The following is a 22166-nucleotide window of genomic DNA, read 5'->3' as shown; positions in this document are numbered from 1 at the left end:
GGCGGGGGGGAGGGTGAGCGAGCGGCTGTGTGGTGCTTAGTTGCTGACTGGGGTTAAACCACGACATTGTTGCCTGTCAATTTGAAAGGGCCACAGAAGTTGTATCATGTACTTGATAGCAAAAGAAGAACTTAGATTTGCATCCTGAGGTGAGAGGAAAGTTAGGAAATGGGATGCCAGGGAAACAGGCCTTTTCTAGAGAGCACTGTAATTGTTTTAAGAGGGATGTGTTGGGGGCAAGGGTGTAAAACTGAAGAGTAATGAACTTGTTTTCATGCTGTTCTTGGGAAGGGTGAAATCCTGGACACTACTGTACTCCTGAGGACCTGTGTACAAAGTGCTGTGGGGATGCTACGGGACCAAAATGAAGATCTTAGTCGAAGCAGAGAGCGAATTAAGATTCTCCTTGGCCTTCTGTCCAAAGAGAATGACTTGAAAGGTATGTGCTCCCTGGCTGCAGCAGGTAGTGTCCCTGAGCATCTAGGGGACCGCCAAAATATGTAAGTTAATTCATTGGGGACCCAAAGGTCAGTGGTCCTTGCTGTAGTGTAGACAAGGTGGATCTCCCAGGCAATCTCCCAAGAGTGTGTGTGTGTGTCTGTGCTCCAGTCAGTTGTTCCTTAGGCTTTAGGGACTTTTCCTGGCGTTCAGGCTTTTTCTCTGGCTGTGCTAGCTCTGGTGGCTGGTTTTTTTCCCCCTTGGCCAATTATTGAAACAATTGTAAAATGCTGTGCTTGGTGTGATACTTGGGTTTGGATCCAATGCCAATAGAAGAGAAAATGCAAGTTCCCTGTTGTTTTCTAGCCTCTTTCCTGAAGATAACAAAGGCTCGTCTCTCCAACCTTCTGAAGAAGCAAGAAGAAAATTCCCTTCACCCAAAAAACTGGGTGCTTCGGGAGGCTTCCAATCTCAGTGCTCTCCAGGAGGCAGGCACCTTCAGGTGAGGACAGCAGCAATATCTTGTAACCTGCAGGCTTCCAAGAAAAGTCTGCAAATGGCAACTGTGCAGCAGACACAGCAGTTTTGTGTAATCTGAATATTTGCAGTGTCAGTCTCCAGTCTGTACTGGAAACTCTCCGAAGGCAGTTTTGTCCTCTCCTGGCTTCTAAGGGAGGGTGACTTACAGCTGAACGGGCTGTACTGGGACAGGAATGCACGAATGCACAAGTGCTTTGAGTGGAACAGTAGGATTACAGGCGAGCCACGAGTGAGAGAAGTGTAGGGTTTTTTGGAGGTATTTTTTCCCTTTAAAGGCAGGATTAAGACTTTCTCACATGCAAATGTCAGCAGTTTTTCAGGACAGCCACCTCCTGATTTGCTGATACCATTGTTCACCTTCCCTCTGGGTTTCTTGGTCTCTTTCTGCCCCCAAAGGCACACCTTGTGGAAGCGAGTCCAGAACGTGATCACTCCATTCCTGGCTCTCCTGATTGCTGTCATAGACAGAAATGGCAATCTGGAGCTGTTGGTCAGGCCGGCAGCTGAGTGGGTGACAAACCTGTGGATGTTCATCTTCAGTGATACAAAACTTCTGACTGTCCCTTACGGTGTGGGTAAGAACAGGTGAGCCACTGGAGAGAGCAGCAGGAGGGCTTGGCTGGCAGCACTGAGACCAGTCCAGCGCTGGCTTTAAATCCACATGGGAGATTAACACTGTTGGTTGCTCCCCTGTGCTGTGCCGAAGGCAGCAGGGCAGTTCTCGGTGACTTCAGAAGTCTGTTCTTCCTACCTTATCCCCAGTACTCCTGGGCTTTGCTCTCTAGCTCTTGGCATGCTCACACTTCTTACCCAGCCCTTGAAGCCTACATGTCCTGCCATTACAGGCCTTTTGCCAGGGAATGCTTACTGAGTAAGTCCTAATGCTACACACTTGGCAGGATCAGCTGTATTAATGAGTCCTTCACTTCTTTCCCCTTCCCTCATCTCCTTCTAGGGCTAATTTCTTGCTTTCTGCAGCTTCCTGCCTCTGTTGTCTGAATGTGTTTCCCGGGCAAAAGCCCAGTGCGTTAATGACCTTTTAATCTCCTAGCTCTCAGCCAGAGCTAATTCTGGTGCAGAACAACGTGATGGTGTCTGCTGATGCTGGGAATGAGATGCCCTTCAGCTGGAGGATAAAGGAGTACTTGGATGAGATGTGGTTGGAAGCTCAATACATCCAAAACACTGAAGGTGAGAGCCTGGCTTGAGCTCGTGACACAGAGCATCTCCATCCACCTGCCCTGTAAACTTTGGTTTGTCGCTACTGTGCCTCTACCTTTTTGTGACCCTGGAGTCACCTTCAATCCCTCTGTGCTCGTATGAGCCAGCAGAGCTTTGTGCAACTAGCTTTTCTTTGTGCTTCTCACTATTAGTCTTTCTCACATACTCTGTGCCCTTGTATTCAAAATGCTGTGGAAATGCCAAGAGTTAATGACAAGATGAGATTCCATAAATATGACACTGGTGCCTGGGCTGAGGCCTGGCCTCAAATCCCTTATTAGTGCTCTGAATGAGGGGAGTGCTGTATGCATCAGCTATTAATTAGGTGTCAGTCTCTTTAGGATAGAAACTGTTTCAAACCCAGCCTCCTCCTAATATTCAGCTTTTCTCTGCGTTCTCATTTTCCAGACCGAGCTGAGAAGTTTGTGGATATCTTCCAGGAAACTGCACTAGGAAAATTTATCTCTGCTCTGACTGAGGAAGAAAGGCAGATGCTCTTCCAGTGCTATATCACAGACTTTATTGTCTTGACCATTGGTGTGTCCTCCCTAGAGGAGCTGCAGGTCAGTGTCTGGAACAAGAGCTGGAAACCCTTTGTACGGAGAGAAGAGCATGATGCCCGTGAACATGCCTTTCTGTATCAATCTTGCCTTCTCAGCCAAAATCCCCTTCTGAGAGAGACTAATAGCAAGGTAGCCACAAAGCAGATGCATTTGACACTGTGTGGCTGCTGAAATTGCTGAGACCTTACTCAGAAAAGCACTTCCATAGGAGCACCTATAAAAATTGACACATCATTTAAGGCTATCTTTGTAAAGTACTGATTCTCTTCTTTCAGAGAATTTTGCCAGGATTTCCAGTACAAAATGAGTTATGAAAGTTCTTTTTTAATTTTGATTTTAACTTTTTTCTAAACTTGCAGTGTCTGCAAATTGCGTTCTCATCCTGCATAACGGAACGGAAGGCAACATCTCCCAGAAGAGAGGAGACAGTGCCATCCTTGCCTTGGGTCCACCTTGGATACAATCAGTTCAAGAGCCGCCTGCAGAACTTTTCTAGGATCCTGGCTTTACACCCCCATGTGGTTGACTACCTTATTAACCAGGGAGGATATGGAATACCACATTCAGAGATGGTAGAGTCACTACCAGGCATTTTGTGATCCTCAACCCTAGCAGAGATTTCTGTTTTCACTGAATTAGCTAGTGTTCAGTCTCCTTTTGATTTCAGCAACAGTAAAGCGGGAAGCACAAGCTCAGTCAGGATCCTCAGTATTAGGAATAATCTGCTACGTTATCACTGTTACTAGCAGGATTTAAAATAGTTTGCCCTGCTTTCACATCAGTTAATAGGATGTGCTAATGATCTGAGCCATGAGCATGAGAATTCCAGCGCTTAAGATAATCAAATAGAACATTATTCAGTAGAACACATGCTATAGCAAACCAGATTGAGAGCCCAAGGTTCATAAATAATTCTGAAATGCAACTGTTGTGTTATACTTACACCCTGTGTGTGTATCTAGGTTTTAGATGTGTTAGCTGCAATGGTATGTGCTGAAGAGCTGGAGAATCAAGTGCACACAGCCCATACAGAGGTCTGGCTGCAGAAAGTGAAGAATCTTCGTATGCCTGTTGAATTTCTTTGTAAAGAGAAGGATTTACAGAGGAGCGGGAGTCGGTGCCATCAGCTGCTAAAAGAACTCGAGTACGTACCACAGATCTGCTCACAATCTTGATCTTTTGCCTTGCTGTTAATAAGAATATTAGTACAGGCTGAAAGCTGCTCTGATGCTGCTTTTCTCAGACGAAGACTTCACAGACTTTTGCAGGTTCCTACTAGGCTTAATTACATACCAAGCATCAAGAACCAGATTTTTTTTTTCCCCTCATCTCATGTAGATTCTCTCTCTAAATCTGGCAGTATCATCCAGTGCATTCCAGCTGGGTTCAGGGGGTTATTTAGAACTCTTATTAGGTTCCTGTTAACCAGCAATGTCTCCCCACTTCATCCCATGTGTATAAAGACTGTGAGAGATGGGGAACTTCATTGCGTCTAAGACTGAGTCTCGTTTCTTGGAAGACAAGCCCAGAGAGCTACCCTGGTTTCTCACAGACCTTGTTTAGTTTAACCAAAGTGAAGAAAGTGTAGTTAATTGTGATTATGATTTTTTTTTAATTACTTCCTATGATATAGAAGTTAGAGGTGTGAGGAGGTCTTTGCAGTGGTCTTAATTCTGCTGCAGTGCTGTCTACAGGACAGGCTCCTATGCTATAAGCTCACTGTTAGGTGCTGTTAAGTGTTTTGTCCTTGACAAAAAGCAGGGCTGATAACCAAAAGGGCAAGGCAAGAAGTTGCATAAGAAGTACAGAAATGTAGTGGTGAGCATGAAAAGCGGTGAGATCGTTAGAATGACCTGATACTGCACTTCCATTCATGTTCTCAGCTCATAATTGTACTTTTTGAAATCACGCTTTCCTTCCCACAGAGTTTGCTGGAACCGGGTTTTCTCCATGTCTCTGTTTGTAGAACACGTGTCGTTTGGCATCAACACTCTGATGCCAGAATTTGAGAATTTAGTGAAAAAATATACTTTGCTTCTTGCCAAGGTAAGCAAAGATGTGATTTCAGCTCTTCCCTGTTTGCTTCTGCTGATCATGTGAATTTGTCTCGGGTATTAGAGCTGAGTCATTTAGCTTTGTCCTTTTCCTCTGCAGTGTTTTCAGCACGATTCAGACATGAAGACTCATCCAACTTTTGTTGCAGTGATGAAAGTACTGTGCCAATGTAAGGATGAAGTCAGCAACAGGCTCTCCAGGTAGTGACATTGAGACAAGTTGCAGGGTCCAGTAGGAATATTGCCTATGTTGCCAGCATATTTCTGGGCGTAAGGCAGTGCTGCATACAATGTAATGAAAGCCAAGTGAAGAGCGATAACTTCCATTTTATTCTGCACCCTGAAGCTAAGCAGTTAGCCAACAGGTCTTCCGTTATCTCTTCTTGGTCTAGTTGCAGATGAACGTCTTAAAGGCGTTTGGTAAGACAACATTGAAGCAATTGTGTTCATTAATGTTTCTCCATTACAGATATGGTCTGAAGTCATGTCTGATCTGCCTAGGAGAGCCAAAGGATCCAGTCTGCCTGCCTTGCAGCCATGTGTTCTGTCAGAAGTGCATCAGAACGTGGCTAGTACCAGCACAGATGCATTGTCCATACTGCAGAGTTGCCATGGAGGATGTTCATTTAAATGTCTCCGTGGAGCTCAGGTACTCCACCCTGTTCAAGGTGGAAGCGTTGCAGTGGGGCCAGTTGCGTGAGGAAATTCTGATTCGCACCTCTAAAGTTGTCAACGCGAGCAGAGTGGGTGGAGGGAACTCTGCTCCGCTCCTTCTGGAACAGGAACAGGTCCTGTCCGTTTTCTGTTTATTGTTTCAGAAGAAGGGAGGAAGTTGCCTTGGCCCCTGTAAGAAAACTGTAGTTACAAAACCCTGTAAAGCTAAAGCACTGTCAGTGGCTGAATCGGACAAGGGAACTGCTTGTCACCTTGGATTGCTTTGTGATATCTTAGCAAAAATCTCTCAGTATATGTATCTGGCATCACGTTGCCATTTGTGATCTTAGTTGTCAATGTGATACGGCCTTTGCAGGCAATACTACTGAAGTGCTGCACAAATCCAGCCTTTTGGAAAGCTGGAAGAGTATCTCACCTTGGTGACTTTTGCCTGTGTCTGCTTTGCTTCATCCATTATTTAAGTTGTTCTGCATTTGAAAATTGTTCTAATGCTTTTTACCCTTCCCCTAGAGATGCCATAGCAAGAAATGCCCTGTTCCGGCAGAGATGCAATAATTTCTTCATAGATGTGGTCACTACCATGTGCTTCAAGGACAACGAACCCCCTGAGGCAGAGGTGATCCAAGAGCTCCTTAATCTGCTGTTTGTTCACAGAAGCCTCCTGAAAGATTCAGGTGAGCTCCCTTCATCCTGACGTTCAGCCTCATGGAGCTGATTCTCTTGCCACTTTCTGTCACCTGCCAAACTTGTCTTTTTCTTTTCTCCACAGATCACCCTACTATCTACACAAAATTTCTGTCCCCGTTTAATGATGAAGTGGATGAAACTCCTGTCATCCGCTCAGTAATGCTGAAGCTCCTCTTGAAGTACAGGTGAGTACAGTCACCAATTGATGGATGTTACACTAGGGGTTGGTTCAGCTTTGTTTTTCATGACCCCATCAAACCAATCTGATTGTTCTCCTCACTTCCTATTCATTGAATTGGAATCATTAGAGGCGAAATTCATCCTGTGCCTTTCTATTAGTTATGCAACTTGGCCGGCTTGCATGTAACTTGTGTTGAAGCATCTGACCAGTTTGTGCCAAGGTTTACATAGCTACTGTTAACCTAGACTTGTGCTGAGCGTGGGTGGCTTTGGTAACCTAAAGATAGCCAACTAATTGATACGCTCTAGATCAGCAAAGTAATACTCCTCATCCACAGACATTTAATCAAGAATGACCTTTTGTATGCTTACACAGACCTCTCCATTCACACTAGCTCCTCCAGCCTCCCTTTGCAGTCGGTGCACAGAAAGCCATTTCTCAAGTGTGATCATCTCCTAAATCAGAAGCCTAAAATAGATCAGATGACTTATGCCCTAGAAATGCTAATTTGGCATTGTTGATGATAAAAGCCTAGCTCAGAGTGTGAAGCTAGATGACATCTGGCAAAAGATGGCACAATTGCTTTTCCATCTTCCAGATGGATCCAGAGTGACCCCCACCTGTCACATGGACATAACTAGTAGTTCGATCACGATTTGGAACATTAGTAGCTGTCAGTATTGCAATTGTGGTAAGGGGGTATTTCTCTCTCCTGTAGCTTCAATGAAGTGAAAAATGATGTGCAACGCTACCTGTCCCGGGTAGAGCACAACAAGATCCTAGAGAAAAATGATAAAAAAGAACTCTACTTGCTTTTTGTCAACTGCTTGGAGGTAAGAGGGCTGGGTAGGTAAGAGCTGGGTAATAAAACTGGTGCAGGAATAAAAAAGTCATTAATAGAAATTCTTCTGCAATTTTAGGCAAGTTTCTTGTGCACATAACTAGCTGCCCAACTAGAAGGTGCAAAAAGAAGATTATATCAAATCGCCCTGTCAGAACCTGCTCTCCAGTAACTAGCCTTGCTTTCCAAAGTAAGGCTTGTTTGTGTTTGCAGCATTACATAAATTCTTCTTTCTCCTGGACACCTTGGACAGGTGTCTAAGTGTTAAGTGAGGCCTGATAAGACTCCAACTCCAACATAGGAGTGCAGCACACATGGGGATTTCTAGTTGCAGTAGTCCACTACTAGACTTTGTTTCCACAGACACTTTTTTGTTTGCAGAGCTTTAGATTATTATGCTGTTTGGATTGTTCCCTTACCTCCCCTTGCATAACTTCTAATGCTTTGGACAACTTTAAACAAACTTGACAGCAGGGTAGAGGTTTCATTTCTTACAGTTTTCGTTAAAATGGTGACTTGGTAGACAAGATCAAAATTTGTATTTTTGCTAAGGGAAAGTCGGGTAGAGCTTGGCATCTTGGAGCATGTGATGTGTGTTTCAGCATGCGTGTGGCCAGTCAGCATGCTTATAATAATCTTGCTCAACTACATGCTTAGGAAATACTGGGGAGAGCTTGGGTGTATTGCTGAAGAAGGTATTTGGCGATGTGGCAGAGGTTTAGGATAAGCACCAGAGAGGTCACAGGGAGAAGCTAATGGCATTGGGGTGGAAGGTGCTGTGAGAGACATGAAAGTTTAATGTGCTTACTGCAGTGTGGATGCATTGGAGATATAAAGTACCAATGCACAGGACATCTGATTTAAGTGGTTCTGCTACTCATGCAATACTCTGTCCCATCTTTAGGATTCTATGTGTGAAAAGTCTGAGGGCAGCCTTGGATATGAGCATATAAACTATCTGCCTGGAGACAGAGGCTTTCCAGAGAACTATCTCCCAAAGAACAATCGAGAAACTCCTCAGGAATCATCTGTTGAATATCTGCAGGCAGTAGCCAAGGTTCGCTTGTACCTGAGTAAGGCTGCAGAGCTGCTCTTTGAATTGCATAAGCACACAGGTAAGTCTAATTATTCTGCTATCAAATGGAAGTGCCGTATACAGAACAAAGTCACCATGGGAGATGGGCTGGACACAGCCAATGCATCTGTGCTGTGCTAGAACTTGTTTTGATGCATGACCAAGAACGAGTGCATCAGCTTTTTTCTTTTCTCTTTCATTAGCAGTGTCAGTCATTATTTGTCCTCTTTACCATGTATAGAAGTGCTCTATAACTAGTAGCAAGGCTGTGCCAGTGACTGCTAGGGTGTAGTTAGATAGCAGTTGCACCTTTGGAAGGAGGTTTATTTTATCCTCCAGATGCTAACAGTGAAATTTTATTTAGGACCAACTAAATTGAACTTGAATGAATAAACGAATAAAGCATAAATGATGCTTCAGATACATGACTGCTGTAAGGCTTATTGTTTTATATGAATGAGAGCTCTGCACAGCTAAAAAGGATGAAGAGATACTTCCAAAAAAATAAGTAAAAGAAGTTTTGAGCTGATTTGCTGACCCAATAAAGGAGAACAGTGTGTGGAGAATCTGATACTTACACAGTCCATGAAGCATCAAAGTGCGGTAATGTAACTAATTTCGAGGGACTTCAGTGTCCAGCCCTTGCATCGAGGATGTCAGGCTAGCAAAATGCATCCCAGGAGATTGTTCTCAAGGAGCACCATCACCTTGGCAGTTGAGACAATGGAAAGCCATTATTGAGCAAGATGGAAGAGCTCTGAGAATGAACTACCAGTAAATGGGAAAACTTATCCCTGAGAGAAGGAAATGGAAGTAGTGTGTCATCCTCTGTCGAAGAAATGAACCATTGTCTGAAATCCAGCTGAGGAAATACTCTAGATAAGCTTCTGAGGAAGAGAAGGCTCTCAGTGCTCCTGTGTAATTAGTACTAGTAAAAGGAGCTTGGTGCTACAGCTAGTGCCGACAGAAAAGTTTTACAAGGTAGGATGTGGTTTTGCCTTTTTTTCTTTTTTCCCCTTCAGAGCAAGACTGGGTAGAGGAGAAGCAGCGTTACCTGGCAAATGTGAGGATGTTCTGTAACTATGCCAAGAATGACTGGCATCGTGTTTACCTAGTCCGGAAAATTGCTAGTCGGTGTGGGATGGAATTTGCTCAGAAGCTTGCCACAGAGGCACAGTTTAACTGGGTGTTCCCAGTGGAAATTCTGCAGCAGGTAAAGAAGAGGTGTCTCCTTGGAGATGGCTATGGTCTCCTCTTAGTCTTCAGTTTGTACTGCTTTGGGGTGTTTCTACTGTTGCGTGGCTCTGGGGGACCCACCACAGTGCGAGTGGCTGCGAAGATGACTTATCCTTGCTCTCTATTGAATGGAGTCTGTTATGGCAGTGAGAAGCCATTTGGGTTGCCATGCCTGCCTGCTGTCTCTTTGCGAAGGCTGAAATGCCACGGTTCTTGGGAGGAAGAGGAGATTCTGCCTTGTCCAATGGCTGGTTAATGTCCAAAAGCTCACCATGGGCTTTTCCCTTTGTAGGTACAGAACAGCCAGTCTAATCACATCGATCGTTACCTGGCATGTGGTGAGAATTACAGAGTCCTGCGTGATGCTGTGGGGAAAGCCATGATTGAGTGTAAGACTGAGGGTCTTCTAAAGGCAGAGAAGGTAGGGCACGTTCTCCTCACCATAATCCTACTGTGGGTTCTGGATGGCCAGTGTTTAAGCTTTGTGTTCCTGTTGGCAGTGTCCCTTCTGGTGGAGATGTCTGGGTTGCCTTTGCTTGAAAGTTACTGTGGCTTATGCTGGCAGACACGCATATGTTTGCTTTACTTTCTCACCTGTGTTCTAGCATATGTAACTCTGAGGTTATTTCCGTTGGTTGCCTCATCTCGCTTTTCTCCCCTTGTAATCTATCACAGCAGCTTGTTTTGCAGTAAGCAATACAGGCACCTTGTAGCCAACTGACTGGAGAGTAGGCAGATAATCAAAGAAGCTTTATGCCTCCTCCCTGCCTGCCCATATCTGCCTAGCCTTGCATCTTGCCATGCAAAAATCAAACAGGTGATTTCTGTGTAATTGTAACCTTTTTCCAATATGTATTTTGTATATGAAAATCTTCAGGAAGAAGTTTGCAAGCAATGCACCTTTGAATGTCTGTGTACCATCTATTATACACTGGTTGTGATTTTTTTTTTTCACTTACACGTTGATTTGATTTGAAGGAAGGCATGTACAGATTGGTGCCTAGTAAGATTGCAATTCCGACTGGATTTTAGAAGAATAAAATACTCGAGAGTTTTCTGATGTAAAACCCTCAATCACCTTGAGTGCTGACAGATTACTCATTTATTTATGGCTAGAATAGCCATTTCTGCACTATCCCCCTACATGTGTGGGGAGAGCTTTACCACAGACCTGCTGAAGCCTGCATATCCAGTAACCAGCTGAAACCTTGTCAAACTTCAGCTGTGACAACTCCAGGCTCTTCTCTGCCACATCATCAGTTCTTCTTTTCTAGGCATCTAGCAGCTCCCCAGCTGTACAATCTGTCCATCTGCTCCTGGCTATTTTCAGAGAGGTCACCGCCCTGTATGGAGTTAGTGACTCAAATCTTCATCCCAAACAGCAGGTAAGAGACTTCACTTTGGAAGCTCGTGACAAACACGATTCATTGGTAAGGATGAATGAGATATAAATCATTGGTGGAAGAGCCTTTTGTTCTTCTGCCCCAAATACAGTTATGTCCTGATCAGAGCAGAGTGAAAATGTTTTCAAAGCAGGGGCAACACAGCATGGGAAGCGGCTGATAGTCCTCTTCAGTTTGGTGGGCAATATCAAGCTCGTTTTATTTCTTTTAAATATGTGCTTTCAGCAAACAGATGCTATGACTAAGTTCATCCAGAACTCCCAAGTCCTGAATTCTCCAGACCTGCAGCGCTTTACAGCTTCTCTTGTGATGAATGCACTGCCATCTCTGACAGTGGATCCTCAAAGCTTCAGCCACGATGGTGCGCTAATTGAAATGGCTGTTCATACCGCAGCTGTCTTGCTGTGCGGGCAGAACCCCATCCTGCAGCCTCTGAGGAATCTGGCATTCCGTCCGTGCACCATGGAGGTAAAGAGATTTAACTCAGATAGCAGTTCAGCATATTGCTAGTTCTTTCATGTATCTGCTGGATCTCTATAACCTAACCTTTCTTAACATCAAAAGCACCAATGTATTGTTTTAGCTGTGAATTACCGATATATGATTATTTCAGTGTTGTTGGGATTAATTAGCACAACAACAAGCTCTGGACTGGTACCTTTTCAAGGTACCTCTGCGTCCTGAGCAGTATCGGGCAGATACTTTTGCTGATATTTGAGTGAGCAAGTCTGAAAGCAGTTGGCAGGTCATACTGTGGAGACCTGCATGCTCTAGAGGATAATGGCTTGTGGAGCCCTAGGCTAAGTCAGGGTGGGGGGATCTGCTGCTCTACTTTTGGCTATCCAAGGTGTAAGGAAATGTGCTGGTACACTCTACGGTACATCAGGCCATCCCAAGAGGAATCCAGTTCAGGATGTCTAGAGAGTGCACATGCAAGGCTTAACAATATTGACAGTTCTTAAGAGTAGATTTGCAAAAGTAGAACTTGAAAATGTGCATGTACCTCACCTACATGACCTCTGCTTTCAGATGTCTCTTGTTCCTTATTCATGATGGCAAACCAGTGAGCAACTGCTACAGGAAAGAACTGATTTATATATTCATTTGTCACCTTTTTTATTTTCCCTTCTTAGCACTCTTTTCTGCCTACAATGCCAGAAGATATAATGGCTCAGGCGAGGACCTGGGAAGGAGTGGCCACTCTGCACTGGTACAGTAAGTGCTCCTGACCGGCTGTGAAAGAAATTGAAAGATAATCCTTGGTTTTTGAATGAAACTGTTCCAAATGTGAGGACAGACACGCTCCTCTTCTCAGCATGAGTTATCCTTTGTAAATTAAGATTTGTGGTTATCGTTTATGTGGGTAATGCACCAAAGTGCCTCGAGGTTCTGTTTAGTCTCAAGCTTATAGCTGTTTACAAAGTTTGAGAGTGCAGAAGACCTGCCCTGTTAATTCTGGCAATGTTGAAGTGGGGTGAGCAGAAGAGGAGCACTTTGCCACCTTCCTGGCCAGCTTTCAGTTCTCTGCTTTCCGCAGTAGAATCTTACTGCAGACTAGGAAGCCAGGGGTGGGAGTATTCATGCTTACCAGCCCATTTGGTACTCAGTAGCAGATTCTTTCAGAGTTCCACTCCTTGTTTCTCAAGGAGAGGAGCACTGAAAACTTCCTCTGGTTCCTATGTGGGTCTGTCACTCCTCTGAGCTTTGGGACTGTCGGTGCTTTTGATTAGATCTTGAAGCGTATTTCTTGCTCCAAGATGATGGTCCCTATGAAAGGCAATAACAGGGGCTTCATAAATGTCTCTCTTATAATACTGTCCTGTTTGTTTCTCTTTCTTGATAGGATGTCCAAATGGCCACCCCTGCACTGTAGGAGAGGTAAGAATTTGAGACTGGTGGGTTTTTAAGCAGGCGGTGTTTTCAACAATAAACTGTTTTATTTTCTTTACTGGTTTTAATGTTCTGTTGCACAGCAGTTCATTTTCTAAACTCTATATTATTAATCATTTTGCCATTGTAATGCAAAATTTAGAATAGCTCTAACACAGCTTATACCATAAATCTAGAAAACAAGAGAGGCAGAGGTCCTTTGCCCAGTAGCAGTTTTCAAATTAACCAGTTACCGCTTGGATTTTTGTTTCATTCTCTTTCTATGCTGGAGAGGCTCTTACTCTGGAATTCAGTGTTCTCATTTTGCTTTTTGCTAGTGTGGCCGCCCCATGGAAACTAGCCGCTGTCTCGACTGTGGTGTCCCAGTTGGAGGCGAATGGCATAAAGCACTGCCTGGCTTTCAAGAATTCCGGTACGCTTTGACTCGTTAACCTTTTCAGTGCTAAATGATGTAGTACTTGCCTGTCGTGCTTTCAGGGCAAAAGGTACCAACCACTTCACGCTGCTACGTGAAAAGTGGCATGTGGGATTCCCTGTTAGCTCAGACATGGGCCTCTGAGGGGAAGAGGCTCAGCTGTTAGGAGTATTGGTATAATTCTGACTTTGCAGAAACTGCCTTAACATAAGATCTTGTGAAGCTGCTGGTTTAGGGGTTTTCATCTCCCTGCTCATCCAGGCTGATACAGGTTATGTGGTTCTACACCAACGTAGAGTAATAGGCAACATTTTCTTAAATGGATCAGCACGACTGAAGAACTTGTACCAGAGCTCTGGTAACTATAACTTGTGCTCTCCTCCTCGATTCTCTGGATTAGCACTTAGAGCCCTTGTGTAAGAATGTTAAAGTTACTAATTCTAACAGCAGTGGTTTCTCATCTATCCAGCATGGAGTTGGCTAATCTTGCTCTACAGGGCTGGATGTTGCCTCTTTCATAGAAAATGTATTAGGAAGAGATGTCCAAGGAAGAGTAATCAGCCAGCAAAACCAAACAAATTGGCTTATTTGTGTACAAAACTTACTGGAAGTCCTCATTCCCCTGCAGCACTTTTAATTGGCAGCTTTTATGGCATTCAAAGAACTTCTGGGTCAAAAAGACGTTACTGGGTATCAAAGACATCTCTTGTGTGTGTTTTGTCAAGGCAAAAGAATAATATATGCTTTCCAACAGGAATAATGAAGACAGAACTCAAACTGGCCACATACTTGGAGATGCACAACACAGAAAAACAATGGGAATGTCTGATCGGGCCATGTCCCCAGTTGTCTTCGTTCTGATACGCTTGCTCACACATTTGGCAATGTTGCTGGGAGCCACAAAAAATGCTCAGGTATCTTCCAATAATAGTCCCAAGTGGCCACATGAAATGTAGTGAAACCTCTGTATGACAATGGTCCTTTTCATCATATTGCCAAGTAACTAGGGCAGTCTTTCAAGATGCAGGACCAAAATTCACTTCCCTCCTTGCCCAGGAATGATTTTGGTTCCTTCATGCACTTGCATGCATGCATATACATGCATACCTGCCTGGATTTGTTCAAGTGGTAGGAATCCTGTAGGACAGAGTTGACTTTCTGGTAAGACTGTAGTTCTGCATGCCTTGTGCTTGATGTTACTGGCTATGCTCATTCTTGCCTTTTGTTGCTCTTTAGTCATTGCAAAAGATTATCAAGCCATCAGTGAGCAACCCAGTGAGTTTCCTGCAGCAGCATATTCAGGAGGACTTGGCACAGCTGACAAAAATTTTGGGGAAGAGTGTGGATGAGACTATCAACATGCTTCATCTTGTCCTCAGCAGCCTCCTCAAGGATGCCCATCAGCACCCAGGCCAGTGTAAGGAAACTACCTGCCATATCACATCTGCAAGCTATATCAGCATTTTAAGGGCAGCAGTTACTTAGCTTCTTTGCTAACAGACAATTTCTAACAGGCAGTATCTGAGCTGACGAGGAAGATCCGGAAATTTTGAGGCTTTTTTCTTGCTGTAGGGAGTGAAGAATTTTTGCTGTTTACTTTTCTTTCGGACAAGTATGTGGGGTTTGCAAGGTTTGGTGCATAATTCTGAAAAGGAATTATTGAATAAACAACCTCATGACACATTGACAGAGCTTTCAACTCACAAGCAGAGGTACTACTCAAAGCATAATAGCTCATGCTGTGTATAATCTATATACTGTACTGCCCTCTAAATGACTACCAAGAAGCTATTTGGTAGAAGAGGGATGGCAGAGTATGGTTCATGGTAGAATCTGGAGTTCAAGTTGACATAAGTCATTGTGTCATAGTGGGATTTATACGTAATAGCCATATTTTTGGTGTGACAGCACAAATCAGTATTCCAAGCTCTGTTCTTTGGTCTGTCATTGATCATGGTCTGACCTTGGACAACTTGTTTAACCTTTCTGGGTTTATGAATGACTTGTATAAATGTCCATATCATTCAAATGAATGACTGGACTGAAGCTTCTGAAAACCTGCAATCACTGTGTGCTGTTTTGGATGACACTCTCCAGCTAGACAAAGATACTAGTTTAGCTTCTAGGACCTCTGTAATCGCTCTTGGCTCATCATGCTAACTTGCAAGGATGTCACATCTGGAAGCTTGGAGAATCTGTGCTTTCTTTTAACTGAAATATTGCAAATGTAAGAGACTAAATATTCCTGTTGCAGGGCCAGTTCAGTTTGATACGCTCTCCACCAAAGAGAAGAGAAACAAATGGGAAGAAATTGTTGCAAACACAATTATTGTTCCTCAGTTGGAGGTGAGAAATTTACTGTATAAAATTTCAGTAGTTGAGCAGTTCAAAATCCACTTATTTGGAAATCTGACCTGCTGTAATAGCTGTGCTATACTTTTCACCCAGCTATTCCTAAAGCCAAGCCACCTATGACACAACTGCAGGTTAGCTTTAATTTGTAAGGGTCAGCCAACCTTATTCTACCTGTGGAAATGAGTTTCTGAGACTAGAGTTGTGCTATGATGATTTTGTATAGCTGGAAAAGCAGAAATGTCTTAGCTCAGTTGAAAGTATTTGTCCAAGTGAGCATGTAGTTGCCCCAAATGAATCCTGTCTGCCTTTTTCTTTGCCCCCATATACATCATCTCAAGAATGGAAGACCTGCGAGTTGGATGAGCTGGAGAACAAAGAATAACTTTATGGTATAAACAGCTGTCTTGCAGTATGTGTTTTACATGCCTTCCCTAGGAGTTCATCTTCTGCTTTGACATATTTCTGTCGATTGGTCATCAAGCTATTGGGGAAATATACTCTAGTGGAGGTTCAACGTGGCAGGATGCTGCCAATTCTGATATATTTTCTTTTTTTTTTTTAATGCAGGATTTGGATAAAAAACTTCTGAAGTTAAATAGACAAATACAAGAGGATGAGAGAATTTCTTCCAATCCAATAGTGAAAATAGTCTATGGTGACCCGGTCACTTTCCTGTCCCAGCTGCCAAAGGACAGTCACATACATCATTCCAAGATGTGGAGCTGCCGAAAGAGGATTTCAGTGGAGAACCTGGGCCATGTAGTCCAGCAAAAGAATGCCAAGGACACTGTCCCTCTCCTTTGGAAGTTTCTGCAGAAGGTGGGTGTGACACAGGGATGAGACTGCAATGTTCAGAGATCAGTTCACAGAATCACAGGCTGGTTGAGGTTGGAAGGGACCTCTGGAGGTCATCAGGTCCAACCCCCTGCTTGGGCAGGGTTGCCTAGAGCCAGTTGCCCGGGACCAAACCACTGTTTGATTGTACAGTGTCTTTATTCTCATAACTTTCTATAATCTTGAGAACTGCATGTGTAAAATATTTTTTCTTTTAAACATCCAAAAAGTAATTCCATAAAAGTATTCAAAACTGTTTTGTCCAAGGACAACCTTACTCATAGGCCCCCTTTCCTCTTCCAGGAAACAGAACTGAGGCTGGTTAAATTCTTACCAGAGATTCTGGCTCTGCAAAGAGACTTGGTGAGGCGATTTCAGAACACTGCTGATGTCAAGCACTGCTCGATCAGAGACTTCCTCAACGAACCCCTCTCAGGTGAGAAGACTGTGCCAAACCTGTAATTAGTGAAACAAAAAGCACTGGATAGTCCAGTTGAAAATGAAAGTGAAAACTTCTCTTGAGCTTGCAATCTTAAGCCCCCCTATTCTCCTTTTAACTCCCATCCAAATGAATTGGAGACCTTAACCCTGGAGTTATGCTTGGAAAAATCATCAGATGGCTTTAAAGATAGTTAAGCACAGGAAGATTGCTCACAAGGGGTGGGGACTCTGCTCAGAGATAGGCAAGATAAATCCCTGAATGCAGCAGTGGATATGTTGAATTTAAGTTTTTCCCTAGAGTAGGGCCTGCCTAAAAGGTGGAACAGATGTCCTTCCCTTCCATTCATAAGCAGCATACAGACATTTTGTGGCAACTCCTTCAATTGTACTTAAGTACAATTACTTGTTTTTAAGTACTTATGGAAAAGTACTTAAAGGTCATGCAGAATCAGACCAAGGATCCATCCAGCCTTGTAGCCTGGGCCAATAGCAGACAATAATGGAAGAATATAAACAGAGCGAATGACTCAATTTGATACCATTAGAAAACTGTTTAATGTCTATTTAGTCTCTCTTGATCTGTTTGAGCAGATGCCTAGAGTTCAGTGGTGTGCTTTGAAAATTCTTATATTATGGAGTTTCACGGTGTTGCCAGTAAAAAGTGTTTCAAGGATTCGTCTTTCTGTTATTCCTCAGATGTGATGAGGGACCTGTTACAGAGGAGAGTGAATGTGTTTCTGTCTGTTTGGAACAAGCTAAGAAGCTCGCTGGACACCAATGGTGAGTACCTTTCTTTCCCAGCAGTATTTTGAGAGTGATGAAAGCAAGAGCTTGCCAGCTGTCAGACAATGCTCCTCTACTACTTTGACAGTTAAAGTTCCTCCCATCAGTGATGCTGAGACATATCTTCAAAACTGACCTTGGCCATCGTCCTGGTTTTGGCTGGAATAGAGTTAATTTTCTTCCTAGTAGCTGGTATAGTGCGGTGCTTTGGATTTAGGATGAGAATAATGTTGATAAACACTGATGTTTTAGTTGTTGCTGAGCAGTGCTTACACTAAGTCAAGGACTTTTCAGCTTCTCATACTGCCCTGCCAGCGAGGAGGCTGGAGGTGCACAAGAAGCTGGGAGGGGACACAGCCAGGACAGCTGACCCCAACTGGCCAAAGGGATATTCCACACTACATGATGTCATGCTGAACAAAAAAAACCTGGGGGGAGTTGGCCGGGTGGGCGCGGCTGCTGCTCGGGAACTGGCTGGGCATCGGTCAGTGGGTGGTGAGCAATTGCATTGTGCACCACTTGTTTTGTATATTCTTTTATCATTATTATTATTTTCCCTTCCTTTTCTGTCCTATTAAATTGCCTTTATCTCAACCCAAGAGTTTTACCTTTTTTCCGATTCTCTCTCCCATCCCACTGTGGGGGAGTGAGCGAGCAAACGGCTGTGTGGCGTTTAGCTGCCTGCTGGGTTAAACCACAACAGCCATTAAAGGTTTAAGAAGATTTGGGTGCAAATGGAAGAATTTGTTTCCTTCTTGTAGTATTCTCACCTGAACTTGCTCCCTTTAGTGTTTACAAGTAATGGAAAGAGTACTGCTTTTTTCAGGTTCTATACTTTCTCCTGACCTGGGTCAGCTCAGGAGAGGCTTGCTCATCGGGCTGGCTCTGGGCCACCTCAGCCTTCTCTGCCTTTTATTTCAGGGGAGATTAAGCTTCCTAAAGGCTACTGTGATGCTGACCTAACTCTGGACAGCAAGCTTGAAGTCCTTCTGCCACGTCGACAGGGGCTGGGCCTCTGCTCCACAGCCTTAGCCAGCTACCTCATTAGTCTGCACAATGAATTTATCCACTTGGTGAACAAACATGTCAAGGAAGATGATAGGTATGTTGCTATTCCAGCTAGGCACTTCTTGGGCTCTGTTGTATTACCTGCTACCACACAATCAGCTTTCCCTGCTTCGTAAAGGCTTTTCACTCTAAATGGAGACTGTTTTCTCTTCTGCAGGTACTTGATCAGTCCGTCAGAAGTGGCTGACCTGCACTTGATCAGTTACGAGGTTGAGAGAGACCTGATTCCTCTGATCTTGTCCAACTGCCAGTACAGCATGGAGAAGGGAGGGGAGACATTGCAGGACTTTGATCTGGAGAGGATCCAGCAGCAAGTCATCAGCAAGTTCCTGCAGGGAAAACCACTCATCACCCTAACGGTAGGAGAAGGCAGCTAGCTATGTTTTCTGCAGACAGCTTCTTGGCTGACGAGCCCTGCAGTGTTTGCTGCAGCCAGGCATGCACTGTAGCAGGGTTAGCAATGTTACCAAAGCTTTACAACTGTGGGTTTCTCTCCTGACAGGGAATACCTACCCTCGTGTACAGGCATGATCGGAATTATGAGCAGCTGTTTAATGATGTCAGGAATAAGCTGGATCAGGTGGGTTTCTGCATTGGAGGAAACAGGGCAAAGCATGTGACCCCTGACATCCCAAGAAACGTCAGGCTTGTCTTCCGTCACTTGCCTTTTTCATCTGCTCTGAAGGCTTGTCCGCTAATCTCTTGGCATGCCTTGAATATGCGCAAACTGGCCGCCTTTTGTCAGTCAGGATTTACAAAGGAAAGGGATAAAGTTAAGCATTTTCAGTTTCCTAAATCTGGGGCTCTGCTATCTTCCATGACTTTAGCAACTTGAGCAGCAATAAGGAATGGCTCTAAACTAATATTAGCAACTGCTTTGCCTTCATGGTTTTCAGAGTGCTCTCCCCAGTTCTGTGATGAACATGATCAGTGGGGAACTACAGTCGTATAGTGATGTCTGTGATGCTCTGTCCATCATTGAAATTACCTTGGGATTCCTGGCCATGGCTGGAGAGAATGCTGAAATGCTTCTGACTGACTACATAGAAAAAGTTCTGCAGATGGGTGATCAGACAAACCCTCATGTACTGCAGGTGAGTCCTGAGAGCAAAGCTCTTATTCTTACAGGATATCTGCACTGGTTTATACTAAATCCAGGCAGCCTGATCTCCAAGCCCAGCAGAAGTTCAGCTTGAAAAGGTATGTGATAGAATTCCCTCCCCACCGTATTCAACAGCAGAGGGGAAACAATTTTCACTTCCCCTGCAACCAGTGTTTGCAAGGTGGGAGCATCTAATAGCTTGTGATGCTCAGCAGGTTCTTGCAAAACCCTACAGAAAGGTCAGGTGCGGGATGTGCAGGAGGTTGAACTCTTCTCTGCAGATCCAAGCTCTTCTGTCAGCACCAGGAAGGAGAATTCTCAGTGGAGTGTCAGCATAATTAAGTTGCAATGCTAAAACTGAGAAAAGGGACAACTTTCAATTAAGAGTCAGCTTTCAGTGACACTGGCTTGCCTGGTGCTGGGCAGGATTGAAAATATCCCTTTATCTCTCCAAAGTGGTGATAGGGGAAGGCTTTATCTCCTCATGATGTGTGAAGAGAGGCCCTTTACTGACAGGGGCCAATGGCACTATGTTATGACAAGTAAGTGTGACATAGCCCTATCACTTTCCCACTCCCTTTCATGATACCAAAAAGATGGATTATTGGAGGTAAAATGGGGACGAGGGAGAGAGAAGCCTATTGCAGATGGGCTTCTACACCCAGGTTGAAAGGGCTTGGTGAACTCCCTGCAGTTGTGCTCCTCTGCAGTTTTGACCTGCATGGGCAGGGCAGGGTGTGGACAGGTTCCTAAATACATCCCTTACATCCAGGTTCACTCCATGTATGTGTTTTTCTTTCAGGCCTTTAGACGATGCTACCTAAAGCACAACATAGCCCTATGGCAACTTCTCTCTACCCGCAAATCTGAGCAGCTTCTGCGCCTCAAAAGGGTAAGGTACACTCATGACTTCAGCATCTAATCAGCTGTTTCCTCTTTTCTAAATGAAGTTGCTCAAATATGTATGGTTGGTTGTGTTTTTTTTCCCCTCGCTGCATTTTTAGGATCCTTTTGTAGACATCAGTACAGTCTACAAAGCTGAGCTCAGTCCAGAGATTGCCAAGCTCCTCAACACATTCCTTGTCCACGCGAGGCTGGAAACCTTCCTGCAGGAGCTCCATGAAATGATCGTCCTGAAGCTGAGACGTGTCCAAGCTGTGGATGAATTCAGACCCACGTGGAGGTAACAGATTTATGCAGCCCAAACCAACCCACAGTTGTTGTTGTTACTAACTTAAGCTTCTCTGCCTCTGAAAATCCATGCGATGGCAACAGTTCTGTTGGCAAATGACTGCACTGCTGGACACAAAGCACAGCCATCAACATGAAGAATATGCAGCCAGTTCTAAGACTAACACTGCCTGTTTCTAGCATGTATGACTCTTCTTCATCTTACACAAGCTATTTTGGGAACACTGCTGGAATATACCAGGAGCATGAGCACTAAAGATAAACACAAGCACTTCTGCAGTCATTCAGATGAGCACACTCAGCTTTCCACACGCATGGCTTGGCCCCAACAGCTTGGTTCTAACCTGCAGCCTCCCATTTCTGGGTTCTTTAGCCTCTCTATAAATCTGACTGGCTGTTTAATCCTCCTCCTTACAAAATACACGTGTTAAAACTCTGTGTACTTAACGTTGGTGCATTCCTACCACACAATACTATGCAGCATTTGTAGTTTGCTGTACACCATCTATTAATACTACCTTTGCTCTTTGTTTTCCAGCCTGAAGGAATCGCTCATTCCTTACCTTGATGCAAAAGACTCTGAGTTAGCTACAGAGCTGGAAGAGATGTTCCCAGATGAGATTCTTCTCTCTCATGCTACCGCTACGTGGAAAGCAGCCGCTCTCTTCAAAAGAGAGTGTAGGGAGAGCTAGGAGCACTAGCACCGCTCGTTCTGTCTGACCTTCCTCATGCACAGGGAACAAACGCATGGTGTCAGTGAGATTCTGGAAGCTCAGGGGGGTGGTTTTTTGAGTTTGGGTTTTGGGTTTCTTCAGGTGTTTTGGTTTTGTTTTCTTTTTACTAACTGTGACGCAAAGATCAGATGCTTTCATGCATCAGAAGGATGGTGGAGAAACAGAAGGCTGCGTGTATAAGCAGAGACTTTTGAAGGCATCATAAAAGAAAACACAACCCCCCAACCAAAAAACCCCCAGCCACCTGATAAAAAAAAGGGTTCATCTGTAAAAAGCATCATTCCCTAGTGCTGGGGAAGGCTTGTTTTTTGGTTTTTTTTTTCCCCCCAATCTTCATTTCTCTTGACACTTAATTGCCACGGCGCCTTTTCAGCACTATTAAGAATTTGGGACCAAGTTGGAAAAACAAAAAACGCCGAAGGAAGCTGCTCCTTCACTG

General features: G+C 44.2%; 2 protein-coding genes across 2 annotated transcripts in view; both read left to right on the top strand.

Moving 5' to 3' along the window:
• Positions 1-22092, top strand: part of RNF213 (ring finger protein 213) — a 54800-nt gene extending 32708 nt beyond the window's left edge. The window contains exons 33-66 of the mRNA XM_009324579.1: positions 292-439; positions 805-940; positions 1375-1563; positions 2030-2169; positions 2608-2762; positions 3122-3334; positions 3725-3906; positions 4688-4808; positions 4917-5017; positions 5286-5465; positions 6002-6165; positions 6261-6363; positions 7078-7192; positions 8105-8315; positions 9298-9488; positions 9804-9932; positions 10786-10896; positions 11140-11382; positions 12048-12129; positions 12758-12792; positions 13122-13216; positions 13974-14133; positions 14456-14636; positions 15474-15565; positions 16142-16393; positions 16712-16844; positions 17546-17629; positions 18554-18734; positions 18858-19059; positions 19203-19280; positions 19597-19794; positions 20605-20694; positions 20807-20985; positions 21532-22092. Of these exons, the coding sequence (XP_009322854.1) occupies positions 292-439; positions 805-940; positions 1375-1563; positions 2030-2169; positions 2608-2762; positions 3122-3334; positions 3725-3906; positions 4688-4808; positions 4917-5017; positions 5286-5465; positions 6002-6165; positions 6261-6363; positions 7078-7192; positions 8105-8315; positions 9298-9488; positions 9804-9932; positions 10786-10896; positions 11140-11382; positions 12048-12129; positions 12758-12792; positions 13122-13216; positions 13974-14133; positions 14456-14636; positions 15474-15565; positions 16142-16393; positions 16712-16844; positions 17546-17629; positions 18554-18734; positions 18858-19059; positions 19203-19280; positions 19597-19794; positions 20605-20694; positions 20807-20985; positions 21532-21685 (5028 nt within the window). The 3' untranslated portion in view covers positions 21686-22092. The remainder of the gene's footprint in view (positions 1-291; positions 440-804; positions 941-1374; positions 1564-2029; positions 2170-2607; positions 2763-3121; positions 3335-3724; positions 3907-4687; positions 4809-4916; positions 5018-5285; positions 5466-6001; positions 6166-6260; positions 6364-7077; positions 7193-8104; positions 8316-9297; positions 9489-9803; positions 9933-10785; positions 10897-11139; positions 11383-12047; positions 12130-12757; positions 12793-13121; positions 13217-13973; positions 14134-14455; positions 14637-15473; positions 15566-16141; positions 16394-16711; positions 16845-17545; positions 17630-18553; positions 18735-18857; positions 19060-19202; positions 19281-19596; positions 19795-20604; positions 20695-20806; positions 20986-21531) is intronic.
• Positions 21741-22166, top strand: part of ENDOV (endonuclease V) — an 11960-nt gene continuing 11534 nt past the window's right edge. The window contains exon 1 of the mRNA XM_009324578.1: positions 21741-21745. Coding sequence (XP_009322853.1) covers positions 21741-21745 — 5 coding nt within the window. The remainder of the gene's footprint in view (positions 21746-22166) is intronic.

Source organism: Pygoscelis adeliae, unplaced genomic scaffold (assembly GCF_000699105.1).
Source record: "Pygoscelis adeliae isolate BGI_AS28 unplaced genomic scaffold, ASM69910v1 Scaffold445, whole genome shotgun sequence".
NCBI lineage: Eukaryota > Metazoa > Chordata > Aves > Sphenisciformes > Spheniscidae > Pygoscelis > Pygoscelis adeliae.
The sequence above is the reverse complement of the archived record's forward strand: the minus strand, read 5'-3'. Positions and strand labels throughout refer to the sequence as shown.